The sequence below is a fragment of the Rhinopithecus roxellana genome, chromosome 12 (genome assembly GCF_007565055.1).
Source record: "Rhinopithecus roxellana isolate Shanxi Qingling chromosome 12, ASM756505v1, whole genome shotgun sequence".
Lineage (NCBI taxonomy): Eukaryota > Metazoa > Chordata > Mammalia > Primates > Cercopithecidae > Rhinopithecus > Rhinopithecus roxellana.
Genome location: NC_044560.1, coordinates 56,869,005 through 56,884,781, shown reverse-complemented (window position 1 = coordinate 56,884,781; position 15,777 = coordinate 56,869,005). Strand labels below are relative to the sequence as shown.

Here is a 15,777-nt window from a genome sequence, read left to right as displayed (position 1 = left end):
AGATCATATTTTTCTGTAAAAACAAGATTCCAGTCTACCTGAGAGAGCATAATAAGGAAGTCCCCTCTGCTTTAACTTTTACCAAAATAAGTGACCTGAAGTACTCTGATCAATTTATTTCTATGGCTTTGTTTACTGATTCGCATTTGACAAAACCCACTGTTTTGTTGTTGTATTGCCCAGGGGGAGTCATCACTGTATCTGTAGAGGGAGAGCTGCACCAAATCATAAATCACAGATAAAACCCAATTACATCTATACTAAATTTGTTGAAATTTTGTCTTGTCACACATGTTCACAGCAAGCAATAGCCAGTGGAGTTTCTCAGGCTGCATTATTCTCACCCTGACCCTCCTTTCTCTTTCACTTACAAGGACCTTTATGATGAAACTGGGAGCCACCCGGATAATCCAGAATAAGCTTTCTGCCTCAAGATACTCAACTTCATCACCGTTGAACAGTGTTTTTTCTAAGAAAAGTAAATGCATGTGTTCCAAGAGTTAGGATGTGGATTTTATTTTATTTTATTTTATTTTTTGCGACAGAGTTTCACTGATGTTGCCCCAGGTGGAGTGCAGTGGAGTGATCTTCGCTCACTGCAACCTTCGTCTTCCAGGTTCAAATGGTTCTGCTTCCTCAGCCTCCCAAGTAACTGGGATTACAGGTGCCCCCGACCACTCCCAGCTAATTTTTGCATTTTTAGTAGAAACAGGGTTACACCATGTTGATCAGTCTGGTCTCAAACTCCTGACCTTGTGATTTGCCCGTCTCGACCTCCCAAAGTGCTGGGATTATAGGCAAGAGCCACCGCACCCAGCCCAGATGTGGACTTATTTAAGAGGCCATTATTCTGCCTCATACAGGTCACTTTCATAAACATTACCCACAACAAAAATATGTTTTGCCTTCCTTCCATGTCTCATTTTTCTGTCTCCACAAACCACAATGAAACATACTAGCTCTGCTATGAAGTGGCTGGATGATCCTAGGCCACTCCTTTGACCTCTCTCAGCCTTTTTCCTCATCTGCAGTGTAAGGCTGACTCTTACTGCATCAGAAAATGACAGTGGAAGAGTAAATTAACATTTGTAAGACATTAGTCACAGAGCCTGGTGCCTGAGGAGCCCTGGGTAAACATTCCTTTCAGTCCTTTCCTTTCACCATCCCATTTTTCTTGCCCTCACTCATCTGCTCCTTCAACTCCTTTCTCTTCAGTAACTTAGTCCAACCTGCCAATTAAAGAAGCCACACTACCCATTCTCTCATGACTCTGATGATATGTTCTTGTGATGGAGTCTGCTATCCACTCAAGGCAATGGGTATTATTTATATGGAGAGGTCTGTTAGCAACGAGAAATCCTTCTTTTGTTCACACAAAACTTATACACAATTTCTCTTAACTTACACATACCAGTTTCAATTCTCCCCTGTTATTTCATACATGCACTTCATTATTTTATTCTTCAGACTTTCTTCTTACACCTTAAAAATTAGGATAGTACAAAAACAAAAATAATAGCCTGGGCCGGAAGAGGGTATTCTTTAGCAAGATGAATGCTTTCTTTTTCAAGATGAATGCTATCTGCAAGCCAGCCCATTTCTGGGTTTGGCTTATGTCAAAGCCATTCCACTCTAGGACACATTCTTAGATTCCCAGGAGATAATTGTTGTCACGGAAGCCACACCCACTCTGAGCACTCTTACTGTTGGGTAAAGGAATGTTTACAGAATGTTGTGCATGAGTGACTCCTAAATTCTTCTACTCCTGGGAGTTAAGTTTCCCCACTAACCAGCTTCATCTACAGCTGGCCTGACTAGACCATGACAGGAAAGTACCTCCCCACTCTGGATGGCCAGGGTGGCACCTTTATCTATTCCCATAATTATAATAGCTCACACAATGATGCAGCACTCACTATGCAACAGGCACATCCTAAGTGCTTTTCATGTAGCTACAGTCATGACAAAAAATCCTAAGTGTCACCATCCCCATTTTTACGGATTAAGAAAAAAAGAACTGTGGCAAAGAAATATGTGCCCACTGTCACCTAACTCCATAACTTAACCTTATCCTTCACTCCATCTGGTAAAAGGACATTATAAGATTTACAAGGTCTCCTGAATGACATCCACCTTCAAAAATGATTTTTGTCCCATTTGCTTTCAGGATTTGAAGGCCAGCATTTTGTTTTCTGTCTCATCCTTCACTTATGCACCTGTTCCCTAACACTACACTCACAACTGCACAGCCCTGCATAAAAACTAGCTTTTAGAAACCTCAATCTTTTGTGGAAAAAAGAAAGGCCAGGTTCCAAGTCTCACAAAAAGTCATTTTTTATTCTACTGTCAACTATTTGCATGGCCATTATCTGGACATAAACAAGTGCACTAGAAGCAGAAAGTGTAATGAGAAGAAAGTAGGAGGAGGGTGAGTTTCTAGAAAGACACACAGGGAAAAGATTCCAAATCCAGAAAAATTCATAAAATGCAGGGAGTGTGGCTTTGAGCGATGACAGCCCCACCTGCCATGTTCCACGGCTGTTTGCCTCTTACTTCCTTCTCAATCTGCCCTTCCTGGTCTTGCTTTCTTAGACCAACACAAACAACCTGGGAACTGGGGTCAGATCAGAGGGCACAGCACTGAGTGGTAGGGTTGGGAAAGGCATAAAAGGAAGAAGAGTGTTTGATTCATGAAAACATGACTCACTGAGGTACACATCAACTAGGCAGGCAATAGAGTACTGAAGGGCTTTGCAGGACTCATGGTGGTTATCCAGAATGAAAGACTGAGGCAAGAGTCTTGACCAATTGAGTTTTATTGAGCCAGAACTTGGCGGTGCAACCTGGGAAAACATGAGATGCACAAAACCTCTGTGGCTTGTGTTCTCTCTGAAGAGGTTTCTGGAGGCTTAGTATTTATACATGTAATTAAAGGAGAGAAGGCAGGTAGGAAGAGATGGAGTGGGCAGAAAAACAATTGATCTAATCTTGTCTTTCTTCTGTACCTCAGAAAGTAAATATTATCAGAATGAGAGTAAAAATACTTCAGTTTTAGGAGCTAGATTTTGATTGCTCACCTAAAGTTACAATAGATGTGCCTTTCTTTTACAAAGAAATATACATCTTGACAGGTTTTGAGGCCAAGAAAAAGCAATTTGTTCGGGCAATCATCCGTAGATGCCTGAAATCTTTGGTTTTCCTGTTTACCCCATTCTTTTTCTCTTCTTTCTTTCTTTTCTTTTCTTTTTTAAGAGACACAGTCTTGCTCTGTCACATGGACTAGACTGTACTCACTTAAGCCTTGAAATCCTGGGCTGAAGCGATCCTGCCACCTTAGCCTTCCAAGTGTCTGAGACTATAGGTATGGCCCGCTGCACCTGGCTAATTTGATTTATTTTGTTTAGTAAGGACGTGGTCTCCCTTTGTCGCTTAGGCTGGTCTTAAACTCCTGGTTTCAAGTGATCCTCCTGCCTTGAACTGTCAAAGTTCTGGGATTACGGCCTGTGTCAGTACACCTGGCCCCACAATTCTTCAAAAGCTCTCAGAGAAAGCATTGTAGAAGACCCCTGTGGCTGTATGTTTCATCTGATCCTACATGACTAGGAAGGCTCATTCTTAAGAAGTCACGTCCCATGGAAAATGGGATGAAGACAAATCAGAAAAGGGCAAAGGAAAGTCACAGCAACAAAGGGACAGTATAATCCTGGAACCTTATTAAAGTCACATAAATGCTGCTTCAATTAGAGCAATTTGTTTGGCAAATATTGCTCTAACGTTTTCAGTTGTATGTTGGTTCACCTGTAATGTCTACAGCAGTCTATAGACTAGGTTTTCTAGAGTTTCTGAAGCATCTTCCAATTGCAATGGCAATCTGACAAAATTCTCTGAATTGCAGTCTGAATCCAGTGTTCATGTGTACCTTTTGTGTAGTCTACTTATCAGCAAGCATAAAGGTTGTTTATATATAAGTTGCTATGATTTCTCCAAAGTTTACATAAGTCATCTGTTTCAGCTTGCAAGGTTTAATCTGCCCCTCTGACAAAAGGCTAATATCCAGAATCTACAATAAACTTAAACAAATTTACAAGAAAAAAAAAAACAAACAACCCCATCAAAAAGTGGGCAAAACACATGAACAGACACTTCTGAAAATAAGACATTTATGTGACCAACAAACATATGAAAAAAAGCTCATTATTACTGGTCATTAGGGACATGCAAATCAAAACCACAATGTAATACCATCTCATGCCAGTTAGAATGTTGATCATTAAAAGGTCAGGAAACAATAGATGCTGGAGAGAATGTGGAGAAATAGCAACGCTTTTACACTGTTTGTGGGAGTGTAAATTAGTTCAACCATTGTGGAAGACAGTGTGGCGATTCCTCAAGGATCTAGAACAAGAAATACCATTTGACCCAGTAATCCCATTACTGGGTATATACCCAAAGGATTATAGATCATTCTACTATAAAGACACATGCACAGATATATTTATTGTGGCAATATTCACAGTAGCAAAGACTTGGAACCAAGCCAAATGCTGATCAATGACAGACTACATAAAGAAAATGTGGTACATCTACATCATGGAATTCAATGCAGCCATAATAAAGGATGAGTTCATGTCCTTTTCAGGGACATGGATGAAGCTGGAAACCACCATTCTCAGCAAACTAACACAGCAACAGAAAACCAAACACTGCATGTTCTCACTCATAAGGGGGAGTTGGACAATGAGAGGCCACAAAACAAGTCTCAATGAATTTAAGAAAATTGAAATTATATGAAGTACTCTCTCAGACAACAGTAGAATAAAACTGAAAATCAAGTCCAAAAGGAATCCTCAAAACCATGAAAACACATAGAAATTAAATAACTTGCTCCTGAATAATCATTGGGTCAAATAAGAAATCAAGATGGAAATTTAAAAATTCTTTGAACTGAACAATAGTGATGCATCCTATCAAAACATCTGGAATTATGCAGACTGTGCTAAAAGGTCATAGCCTTACATGCCTACATCAAAATGACTGAAAGAGCACAAATAGACAATCTACGGTTACATTTCTAGAAATTCAAGAAACAAGAACACACCAAACTCAAACCCAACAGAAGAACGAAATTAACCAAGATCAGAGCAGAACTAAATGAAGTTGAAAGAAAATAATACAAAATATAAATTAAATGTAAAGATGGCTTTTTGGAAAAATAAATAAAATTGATAGACCATTGGCAACATTAACCAAGAAAAGAAGAAAGAAGAGTCAAATAAGCTCATTTAGAAATGAAATGGGAGCTATTACCACCAACACCACAGAAATACAAAAGATCATTCAAAGGTACTATGAACACATTTATGTGCATAAACTAGAAAACCTAGAGGGGATGAATAAATTCCTAGAAATATAAAACCCTCCTAGATTAAATTAGAAAGAATTAGAAACCCTGAACAGGCCAACAAAAAGCAGCAAGATTGAAAAGATAATTTAAAAATTAACAACAAAATGAAACAAATTCCAGGACTATTCCACATGCTAGAGAAAGATGGAATTCTCACATCACCTGACTTCAAACAATACTCCAAGTCCATAGTCACCAAAACAGCATGGTTCTGGTATAAAAATAGGCACACAGACCAATGGAACAGAATACAGATCCCAGAAATAAACCTAAATACTTACAGCCAACTTATCTTTGACAAAGCAAACAAAAACATAAATTGGGTAAAGGACACCTTATTCAACAAATGGTGCTGAAATAATTGGCAAGGTGAATGTAGGAGAATAAAACTAGATCCCCATTTCTCACCTTACACAAAAATCAACTCAAGATGAATCAAGGACTTAAATCTATGACCTGAAACTATAAAACTTCTAGAGGATGACATTGGAAAAATTCTTCTGGACTTTGGCTTATGTAAAAAGTAGCAAATGCAACAAAAGCAAAAATAAATAGGTGAGACTAATTAAACTGAAAAGCTTCTGAATAACAAAGCAACAGTGAGCAGACTAAACATATAACCCACAGAGTGAAAGAAAATCTTCACAATCTATACATCTGAAAGATAACCAATATACAGAAACTACAAGAACCTCAAAACAAATTGACAAACAAACAATCCTGTTAAAAAGTGGGCTAAGTACATTAATAAACAATTCTCAAAACAAGATAAACAAATGGCTGACAAACATATGAAAAAATGCTCAATTTCACTAATGATCAGGGAAATGCAAATCAAAACCACAATGTGATACTATCTTACTCCTGCAAGAATGTTCATAATCAAAAAATGAAAAAATAATAGTTGTTGGCCAGGCACAATGGCTTACACCTGTAATCCCAATACTTTGGGAGGTCAAGGTGGGCAGATCACTTAAGGTCAGGGGTTTGACACCAGAGTGTACAACATGGTGAAACTCTGTCTCTACTACAAATACAAAAAAATTACCCAGGTGAGGTGGCACATGCCTGTAATCCCAGCTATGCCAGAGGCTGAGGCAGAAGATCGGCTTGAACCTGGGAGGCAGAAGTTACAGTGAGCCAAGTTCATGCCACTGCATTCCAACCTGGGGGAAAGAGCAAGACTTTATCCATCTCAAAAATAAATAAATAAAAATAATAGATGTTGATGTGGAAGTGGTGAAAAGGGAACACGTCTACACCGCTGGTGGGAATGTAAACTATAAAGGAGTGGATAAAGAAATTGTGGTATATATATTTATGATTGGATACTACTCAGCCATAAAAGGAAGGAATTAATGGGATTCGCAGAAACCTGGAAGAAACTGGAGACTATTATTCTAAGTGAAGTAACTCAGGAATGGAAAACCAAACACTGAATATTCTCACTCATAAGTGGGAGCTAAGCTAGGAGGATGCAAAGGCATAAGAATGATAAAACAGACTTGGGGAAAAGGGTGTGAAGGGGCTGAGGGATAAAAGACTACAAATTCAGTTCAGTGTCTACTGCTCTGGTGATGGGTACACCAAAATCTCACAAATCACCACTAGAGAATTTATGTAATTAAATACCAAATCCCCAAAATCCTATGGAAAGAAAAGATTTAACAATAAAATAGGAGGAGCGTCCCTCCCTCGCTCGCTCCGCGCCAGCTCCCGCTCGCTCCCTGCCCACTCCGTTCGGTGCCGCGGCCGCCGCGGCCGCCGCTTCTTTCACACTTTAGTTGGGGGCTGCGCGCCGCGCTCAGTTACTGGAGAGCTGGCCGCGCGCCGCCGCCTCCCGCACGCTTGCACGCGGGCCCGGCTTCGGGGTTTTGGGTTCTTACTCCAAGCGGCGGGGAGGAGGGGGAGCCCAGGACACACTGTGGGGAGGAGGAGGAAGAAGAGGAGAAGGGAGGAAGAAAAAAGGCGAGGAGGACAGGGGCGGGGGGCGGGAGGCTTGCCACCTTCAGCCCCCCCGCGAACGCCCAAGGTGCACACATCTTGACCAATTCAGCAGCAAGGTGGATTTTCTTTGTGTTTAAAGAAAAAAAAAATGTCCCCGTGTCTGTAGAGATGATTTACAGTTCAGCCCGGCTGAAGCTGACCGAATGAGACTATGGGCTGTGCCTCCGCCAAGCATGTTGCCACTGTTCAAAATGAAGAGGAAGCCCAGAAAGGGAAAAACTACCAGAATGGAGATGTGTTTGGCGATGAGTATAGGATCAAACCAGTGGAAGAGGTCAAATACATGAAAAATGGGGCAGAAGAAGAGCAGAAAATAGCAGCCAGGAACCAAGAAAACTTGGAAAAAAGTGCCAGCTCAAATGTAAGACTTAAAACTAATAAAGAGGTTCCGGGATTAGTTCATCAACCCAGAGCAAACATGCACATCTCTGAAAGCCAACAAGAATTCTTCAGAATGCTGGATGAAAAAATTGAAAAGGGTCGGGATTACTGTTCGGAAGAAGAGGATATCACATAGCACCAATTTTACCACTCAAACCAGGAGCTACTACTGTGTAAATAGGTTACACCCCAGTTGAAATCTTTGCAAAGGTCGGTTCTATTCAGCGAACAGCATTATAGCAAAAAAAGATCGTTCCATATCGTACACCCCATTAAATTACAGTGTTTCTTAATGAACTTGCAAAGGAATATTGCTAAAAACAAACAAAAATCTGTTATCGAACTTTCTTTGTTGCTGCTAGTTAAAACTTGTTGCAACTTTTCACTTCTCTTGTGTCTAGGTACGCAGCAAAATTCTGCAATTTCACCTTAAAGATACTGTTGGTTTTACAGATGCTCTCCAACCTATTTTCTATAAGATGAGGTAGTGGTGAACTCAGATATCAAGCTTCTCTTCTAAACTGGTTCTGCTTCTAAGACAAGCATCTCCTGCCCTCTCTCCTTCCTCCCCATCTCTCGCACGCAGTCTAGAGATGGACTGAGCCTTGCTTCTTACTGGCAGTGTTGAGCTTTGGAGATGGGATGGTTTCTATGCCAAGCCTTGTTTCTCTGCTCAGAAGAAGTAGAGAAGCTATTATCAATTAAAAGCATGCTGTGATGTGACTCCTGGAAGTGACGTAGGAGTGAGTGGCAGGTTGTTTGATTTAATAGGTATCTTCATCAAGAATTAAGCTTGCAACATTGGCTTTGCTCAGATGCAGATGGAAGTGTGATCACAATCATTTTGAATCCCTCTTCCTCACTTTTTTTTCTAAGAAAATAAACATTTTACTGTTTTTATGGAAAAAAAATAAAAAATAAAATAAAACAATAAAAAATTTAAAAACATAGTTACTAAAAAATTCTTCTAAAATGTAAAAAAAATTTTAAAAAAAGGAAAAATTTCCTGAAGGTCATATACCAGAAACTCTATTATGCTGCCTCTTAATGCACATATTTGAGCCCACTTCCTCAACTTCTGAGACCTTATCGGGAACCTGCTGATCACCTGTTTCAGGTGTTTTCTATCTATTGGGAGACTATCTCCCCGTACCTAACTGCAACCAATATTACTTTAGAATTAACAACCACTTGACTTGACCACTACCTGGTGACGAACACTTGCCATTTCTAGTGTGTGGAGGTGGAAGGATCTCTCCTGCCCTGCTCATGTCTGACCAGCTACCTACTGCAACACTTTCAGGTTTTTTTTTTTTTTTTTGAAGATGGAGTCTGGCTCTCTCACCCAGGCCGGAATGTAGTGGTGCAATCTCAACTCACCACGACCTCTTCCTCTCGGATTCACACCATTCTCCTCTATCAGCCTCCCCTGTAGCTGGGCCTACAGGCACGCACCACCATGTCTGGCTAACGTTTTGTATTTTTAACAGAGACGGAGTTTCACTGTGTTAACCAGGTTGGTCTCAATGTCCAGACCTAGTGATCCACCCGTCTCAGCCTCCCAAAGTGCTGGGATTACAGGCATGAGCCACGGCGCCCGGCCTCAGATTTCTTATTATCAGATTTTAGGTAGGACAAACAGCTGATATTTCTGGCTTTTGGTTTTTTTTTTTTAAACAAAAGTGTTAGTTTCCAAATGAAACTGACAAGCCTCAACCAAGATTATGGCTTAGCCAAGCATCTATGAGGCATCTCAAAAGAGGTGAAGGATCACCTCAAAAACTCAAAAATCACACAAATATCAAAACAAATAAGGCTGGTTCCTTCATCTGAAATTAAATCCAGGATACAGCAGTAAAAGCATAAAATTTTTAACTATTCGATGATAAGGTAAAGTGGATTTTATTCTTATTTTCTCATAGGTTCTAAGGCAAGTAGTTTGAGTTTACAAAAATAATTAACTTTGTTTTAGGTCAGATTTTTGCTCTGTAATTAAAAGAAAATTTAAGGCTAGCCATAACACTATTAGGTAGGTATCTTTCTTTGAAATTAAATCCTCTGATCAACCGTTTGGAATAAGAGAGCTCTAAAATATTTTTTAACTTAGAAGTCCCAATTTAAAGAATCCATCTTCTGGCCATGGACAATTACAATTTCCAGTGATGTGTTGATTCTAAGTGACTCAATCCAACAGCCTCTTTGGTGAAAAACCAACCCCAATGATCTCTTCCCCCACCCCAACAAAATAAAATATGTACTCTCAGGAATAGGCTTAGGAAAGCAAAAGACTCTTGTTGCCACTGCCCTATCCAAGCAAAAAGACTTGGGATGTCAAAAGTCCAAGATGGATGGGATTTCTTATGACAAGCCCTCCTGCTTCACACATTTGGAAAACAAAAGAAAAAATAAAAAACCTCAGGTTCTCAGCCATGTTAATGCGGTCAACTAATGTGACTCAAGAATGATTCCTCCCCCGATGGTGGAGACCAAGAGTGAGTGCTCTGACTTCCTCACAAATCAAGTCCTCAAGGACATATGACCACTAGAGCGAAATTGACATTACCGACCTCCCGAGTAGAGAGCAATCATACACCTGCAGATAATCAAAGGTTGTTCTTAAGACCGCCTAGTAAACTCCTGTACAATCCCATGTATCTACACCTTTTAAGAGAATTCAGCTGCCTTCAGCCATATCTTTTACTGAAGCTATGCAACCTCCCCGGCCTTCCAAGAAGGTTTGTGACTATTTCCTATAACTATCTTTATAATTTTTCCTCTAAAACCATTTCCACCACCCTGACTGAACTCCCACATCTCGACCTTTTCTGTTGCTTTTGTCTCTCACAAAACAAAACAAAACAAAACAAAACAAAACAAAAAGATTTCTTCCCACTTGTTCCCAAAGCTCTACGTCTAGCTTACCTTCTTACTGGAACCATGGGTTAAGTGATACAATTTGCATTAGGTCCCTTAATTGAGCCTGTAAAACTGAGCCTCCAGTGGCTTTAAGCAGCTGTTTGAATACTTTTAGATACTGCTCCTGTTGTGCTGATAACTGTTGTCCCGTGATAAAAGCCTACCCTGAACAATTCCCTCCAAATTGGAGATCCCAAGCGGGCACTGATGACCTGCAGACTTACCGACTTATCGACTTACTGGCTTACCAACCGCACAGTCTTCTCCTTAGTTTTCGAAGGTTCTGTCATGATTATTTGCAGGTATACCTCAGACCTGGGCACCGACATGCCAGGTCCTCACACGGGGCACCAACTCTCTGGGTCCAACCGGCAGACCCTGACCCAGCAATGGATGAACAAATACACTCAGACACTAATATCCAGTGAAACAGCAGGCTAGGTGGCTAAGTCACTCACGGATACCTAGAAGGGCCCGATAAAGAGTTAACAGCAGCGGCCCTGATCTGCCAGTGAAATTCGCATTTATTTAGTACAGATTAAATAACAAAGGTCTTGAGTAAACACCACTAGAAGGTAATTGACATTGCCGACCTCCCCGAGAGTAGTTCCCCCAGCAAAAGATTAAATGTTGGCCTTAGGACTCCTGAGTAAACAAGCTATTTAGATAAACTCCTCTACATTCCTACGTATCTATGCCCTAAGCTTTTAAGATAATTCAGCTGCCTTCAGCCAAACCGTTTATGGAAGCTATGCAAACCCCCAGGTTCCAAGAAGGTTTGTGAATATTTCCTATAAGTATCTTTATAATTTTTCTTCTAAAATATTTCCCACCACCTTGACTGAAGTCCCAAAGTTGAGAAGACAGGGAAGGGCATCAAACAAGCAAGAAAAAATTCGAACAAGTTTGACCATAAGAAAGTAAAATGTTGGTCAGGTCTTTCAACATAGATCAAAAAAAAAAAAAAAAAAAAAAAGGGAGATTAGGGCCATGCTATGAGGACACTGAATGGCAGCCTACGTAACGGGAACTTCATCCTACAGATAGGAGAAGTCACTGGAAAGCTTTGAGAAGGTCACAAACATGACAAACAACATTTCCAGGAAGATTACTCTGACCAGCACTAGGCAAGAGAAGTTGGGAAATGATCTTCAACTTTGGACGCTTAATAGAAATATCTAAAAGATCTATATTTCTTTTCTTTCCTTTTCATGTTTAATTTTGAAATAATTTCAGACTTTCTAAAATGTTCCAAAAATAGGCAAAGTCCTCACATGCTTTTCATTCAACTTTCCCCAGTATTAACATTATAGATATGCACCTAATAATCAAAATCAATAAATGATTATTAACACTGTAAAATGAATGCCTGTACAGACCTTATCCAAATCCCCTCTATGTTCTGACTAATGTCCTTTTTCTGGGCCAGGATCCAATGTAGTATCACATATTGCTCTTCATTGTACTGTTCTCTCAATTTTCTTTAATTTGGGAAAGTTAGGATTTACCTTTAAGAGCTTACTTATTTTGTAGCATGACCCTCAGTTTGGACTTTTCTAATATTTTCTCACGATTAAACTCAGGTTATACAGTTTGTAGAAGAATACCACAGGGATGATGCTGCACCTTCTCCATCCATTATATTAGAATGCCCTAAGATGTATGTCCTTATCTGTGACTACTGGAGATGTTAACTTTGATCACTGTGTTAAAGTTCCTCCACTGCAAAATGACCCTTTTCCTTGAAAGCATTTTTTAACAACCAATCTTTGGGCTACACTACCAATCAGCCAAATCAGATAGGCTTGAGGGATGGTACAGGCATTGGTAGGGTTTAAATGCTTTACAAGTGACTGTAATGAAACCTGGAAATGCAAACCTATGGCTTAGACAGTGAAGATTAGAATCCTGAAAATCAGCTAGGAGACCATTCCTAAGGCTTCTCTTAAAAAAAAAAAAATCTAATTCTAAACAAAAGGAAATGCATCTGGATTTTGGCATGGACATATGGTTGAGACATTGAGGAAAAATAGAAATCACCTGATAGGGAAAGAGAGGCATGAGTAAACTGCAGTCCAATTGAAAAAAGAAAAGGCAGAATCAGGTGTGGTGAGACTTGCTTGTAATTCCAGCATTTTGGGAGTGAAAGTCGGCGGATCACTTGGGCCCAGAAGTTTGAGAAAAGCCTGGGATTTCACCAGACTGGGTGAAACCTCATCTCTACGGAAACAAACACAAAAATTAGCTAGGCATGGGGGCACGTGCCTGTGATTCCAGCTACTAAGGAGGCTGAGGCAGGAGGATCGCTTGAGCTCACCAGATTGAGTCTGCAGTCAATTATGATCTCGCCACTACACTTCAGCCTGGGTATGAGAGTGAGACACTCGCTCTTTAAATTAAACAAACGTACAAAAAAACAAACAGTAAAAATAATGTTCTAAGGTCAGATCTAGTACAAAAACTGCATCTTATTCTGTGATGTTGAGATTCTATAATTAAAATAGAACATGGAGGCATTTCCATATGAATAGCTGACAGATTCTATATTTTTTATGCAGCTGCATCATATTCTATTGTGTAGATATAAGGTAATCTGTTGAATTAGCATCGTGCTGGTGAAAGTCTAGGTTGTTCCCAACATTTTACTGTTAAACAAACAATACAGTAAATAACCCTGATTAGGTATCATTTTTCATGACTGGTAGTGTGATAAATTTTTCCTAGTAAAGTTTGGGAGGCAAAAATATATATATTTTTAAATTTTGACATGCATTAAGAAATTTTACTCTACAAGGTTTGTATATATTTTTATGTTCCAAGAAAAGTAGGGGAGGGTAATATCACCTCAGCTGCTCTCACACAAAAGTCCTGAGTGACAGGACCTTTAGGGACACAGGCACATGGCCATATCCCTGGTGCCCACACAGGGCAGGAGCATCTGGATCCTGGGAAGCTCCAGGAAAGGTGAGGATCCCCTCCAGAGGACACCCTACTAAGGATCAGAAAGCGGCCAAGGAAGTCTAGAGATTACAGCAGGTCTTAAACTATGGGAAAGTTCAAGTGGAGGGCATTAAGGTTCAAGGAGCAAGCTGAGGTGAGAAAGTGGTAGAGACTGATGGAAGGAGAAGGTAAAAAGCTCCAGGGAAGCTAGGGGAGGCACATCAGGGCTCTCCACTCCTCCTCAGCATTGAACTTTGTAGTGGTCATGCTGGTGGGGCGCTGTGAACTCTATAATGTTCAACACTATCTGGGGACTCTACCCACTCAAGGCCAGCAGGACTCCCTCCCCCAGCTCTGACAACCAGCAATGTCTCCAGACTTTGCCAAATGCTTTTCTGAAAAAATTGCCCCTGGCAGAAGCATTAATCTACACTAATCTATAAAAGCAAATCACCACTAAAATCCATCACCTCTTGGTAGAAGAATTACAAGTGTGAGAGGGGTAAAATGGAGGTCTTCAATAGCTATTGAAATGACTTTTACTTAATCAGCAATTGGATGTCCCAGAAGGGATGTTTAGAGGTGATGCCACATGGCTGCCTGTACCTCACAGTAGAAAGGGTGTGGGTTTTCCCAGGGTCTTAACCATGAACTGGAAACGTCTGTAACTGTGAAAGGGAATGACACCCACTGGGTTACGTTAAAAAATTGATGTAGGGAATTCTGTAGATATTGGGAGAAAAAAATACACAATGTAAACCTAAACCCCATTCTGATTATCTCACCATCTTAGGGCCATCTTGTCTCTCTATGAATGGTAGCATAGGGATTTTGGTATGTTTTCAAAATTATACACTGTTGGATCATTTTAAAAATACGAATGTGTCCCAAACTGGATGAGGTAACTGGACACTGCTGGAGTCTCACTTTTGACCAGTAGAGTTGACAACATCCTGCTCCCCCTGGCCTGGACACTGTCCGACTCAGGGGCCTAAATGCTCTCCTATTATGGAGAAAGAAGATGTTTTGAACATTCTTATTATTCACCCATTCACCTCTCACACCCGTTGACCTCTCAAACCTCTTCCCCACTCCTGGATTTCATTCTCAATTTACTGAGCACCATTTCTGTCCCTCATCCATTCCAACATGTGGTGGGTCCAGGTGGTGGCTTCTGCCCATGGTTTTATAAAAAACAAAAAGACAAAACAACAAACAAACAAACAAAAACAATGAAAAAGACTTTCAAAATTGCTTTGCCTGAATCCTCCTTAAACTGACCTCCACCTGCAGCACCATGATCATACCAGCAGAATTTGGACACTTTTTCTGGTAATCAGGTGCTTTCCATCTCTCATTAGGAAATGTGACTCTCTCCACCCTGCATAAAGATTTCCCAGTAGAAATCAACACAGAGATACTGCCTACGTGTTCCCAAAGGAAATGGATTCTATAAGAACATGTGAAAGCTGCAATTATAGAAAATACCACATAAAACCTACATTATGTAGATGATTCTCACCATTCCTTTAAGAGACACATTGTAAAACATGACATTAATAATTATGTAGAAGAATAAAGCATGCATACTGTTTTCTTTTTTTTTTTTTTTCAGGGTGAAAACTGAGTATTTTATTTAATAATAAAATGTACATATAAGAACAATTCAGTGAAATATAAAACAAACCTTTTTTCCCCCTTAGTTTCAACTGTCCTTTCTAATACCCATAGGGAGGAAGAGATGAAAAACAAAAGACCTGCTAGTCTGTAACTAAAGGTCCAGAAAGAAATATTTACCTATTAGCCATCGTTTCACTCAACAGATTGTGAAATGCAAAAGCACACATCAATTTATTCATTACTAGTCAAGTAGGGAGGTAAACCCCTTTCAGCATCTCTCTGCGTATCTTAGTTTGGATGGTGAATGAAGAAGGAAACTCTCTAAAATGTCAAATAAGGAAAAGATACCACCTAGAAATGAGTGACAGTAATTCACAGGGATATTAAAAATAAGAATCAAGTTGCAATATCTGTACTTAGTGACATGAGGTATCAACACACCTTCCCAATCTTATCATTTTATCGTGTCTACATGGATCTTCCTTATAGCATGCTTTTTTCACAAATTG

General features: G+C 40.0%; 1 protein-coding gene across 1 annotated transcript; it reads left to right on the top strand.

The window, feature by feature from the left end:
- The first annotated feature begins 7,167 nt into the window (after positions 1–7,167).
- On the top strand, positions 7,168–8,697 carry LOC115900667 (uncharacterized protein C1orf21). The gene has a single exon (XM_030941662.1). The coding sequence runs from the start codon at positions 7,563–7,565 to the stop codon at positions 7,926–7,928; it is 366 nt and encodes a 121-aa protein (XP_030797522.1). The 5' UTR covers positions 7,168–7,562; the 3' UTR covers positions 7,929–8,697.
- Positions 8,698–15,777: the final 7,080 nt, after the last annotated feature.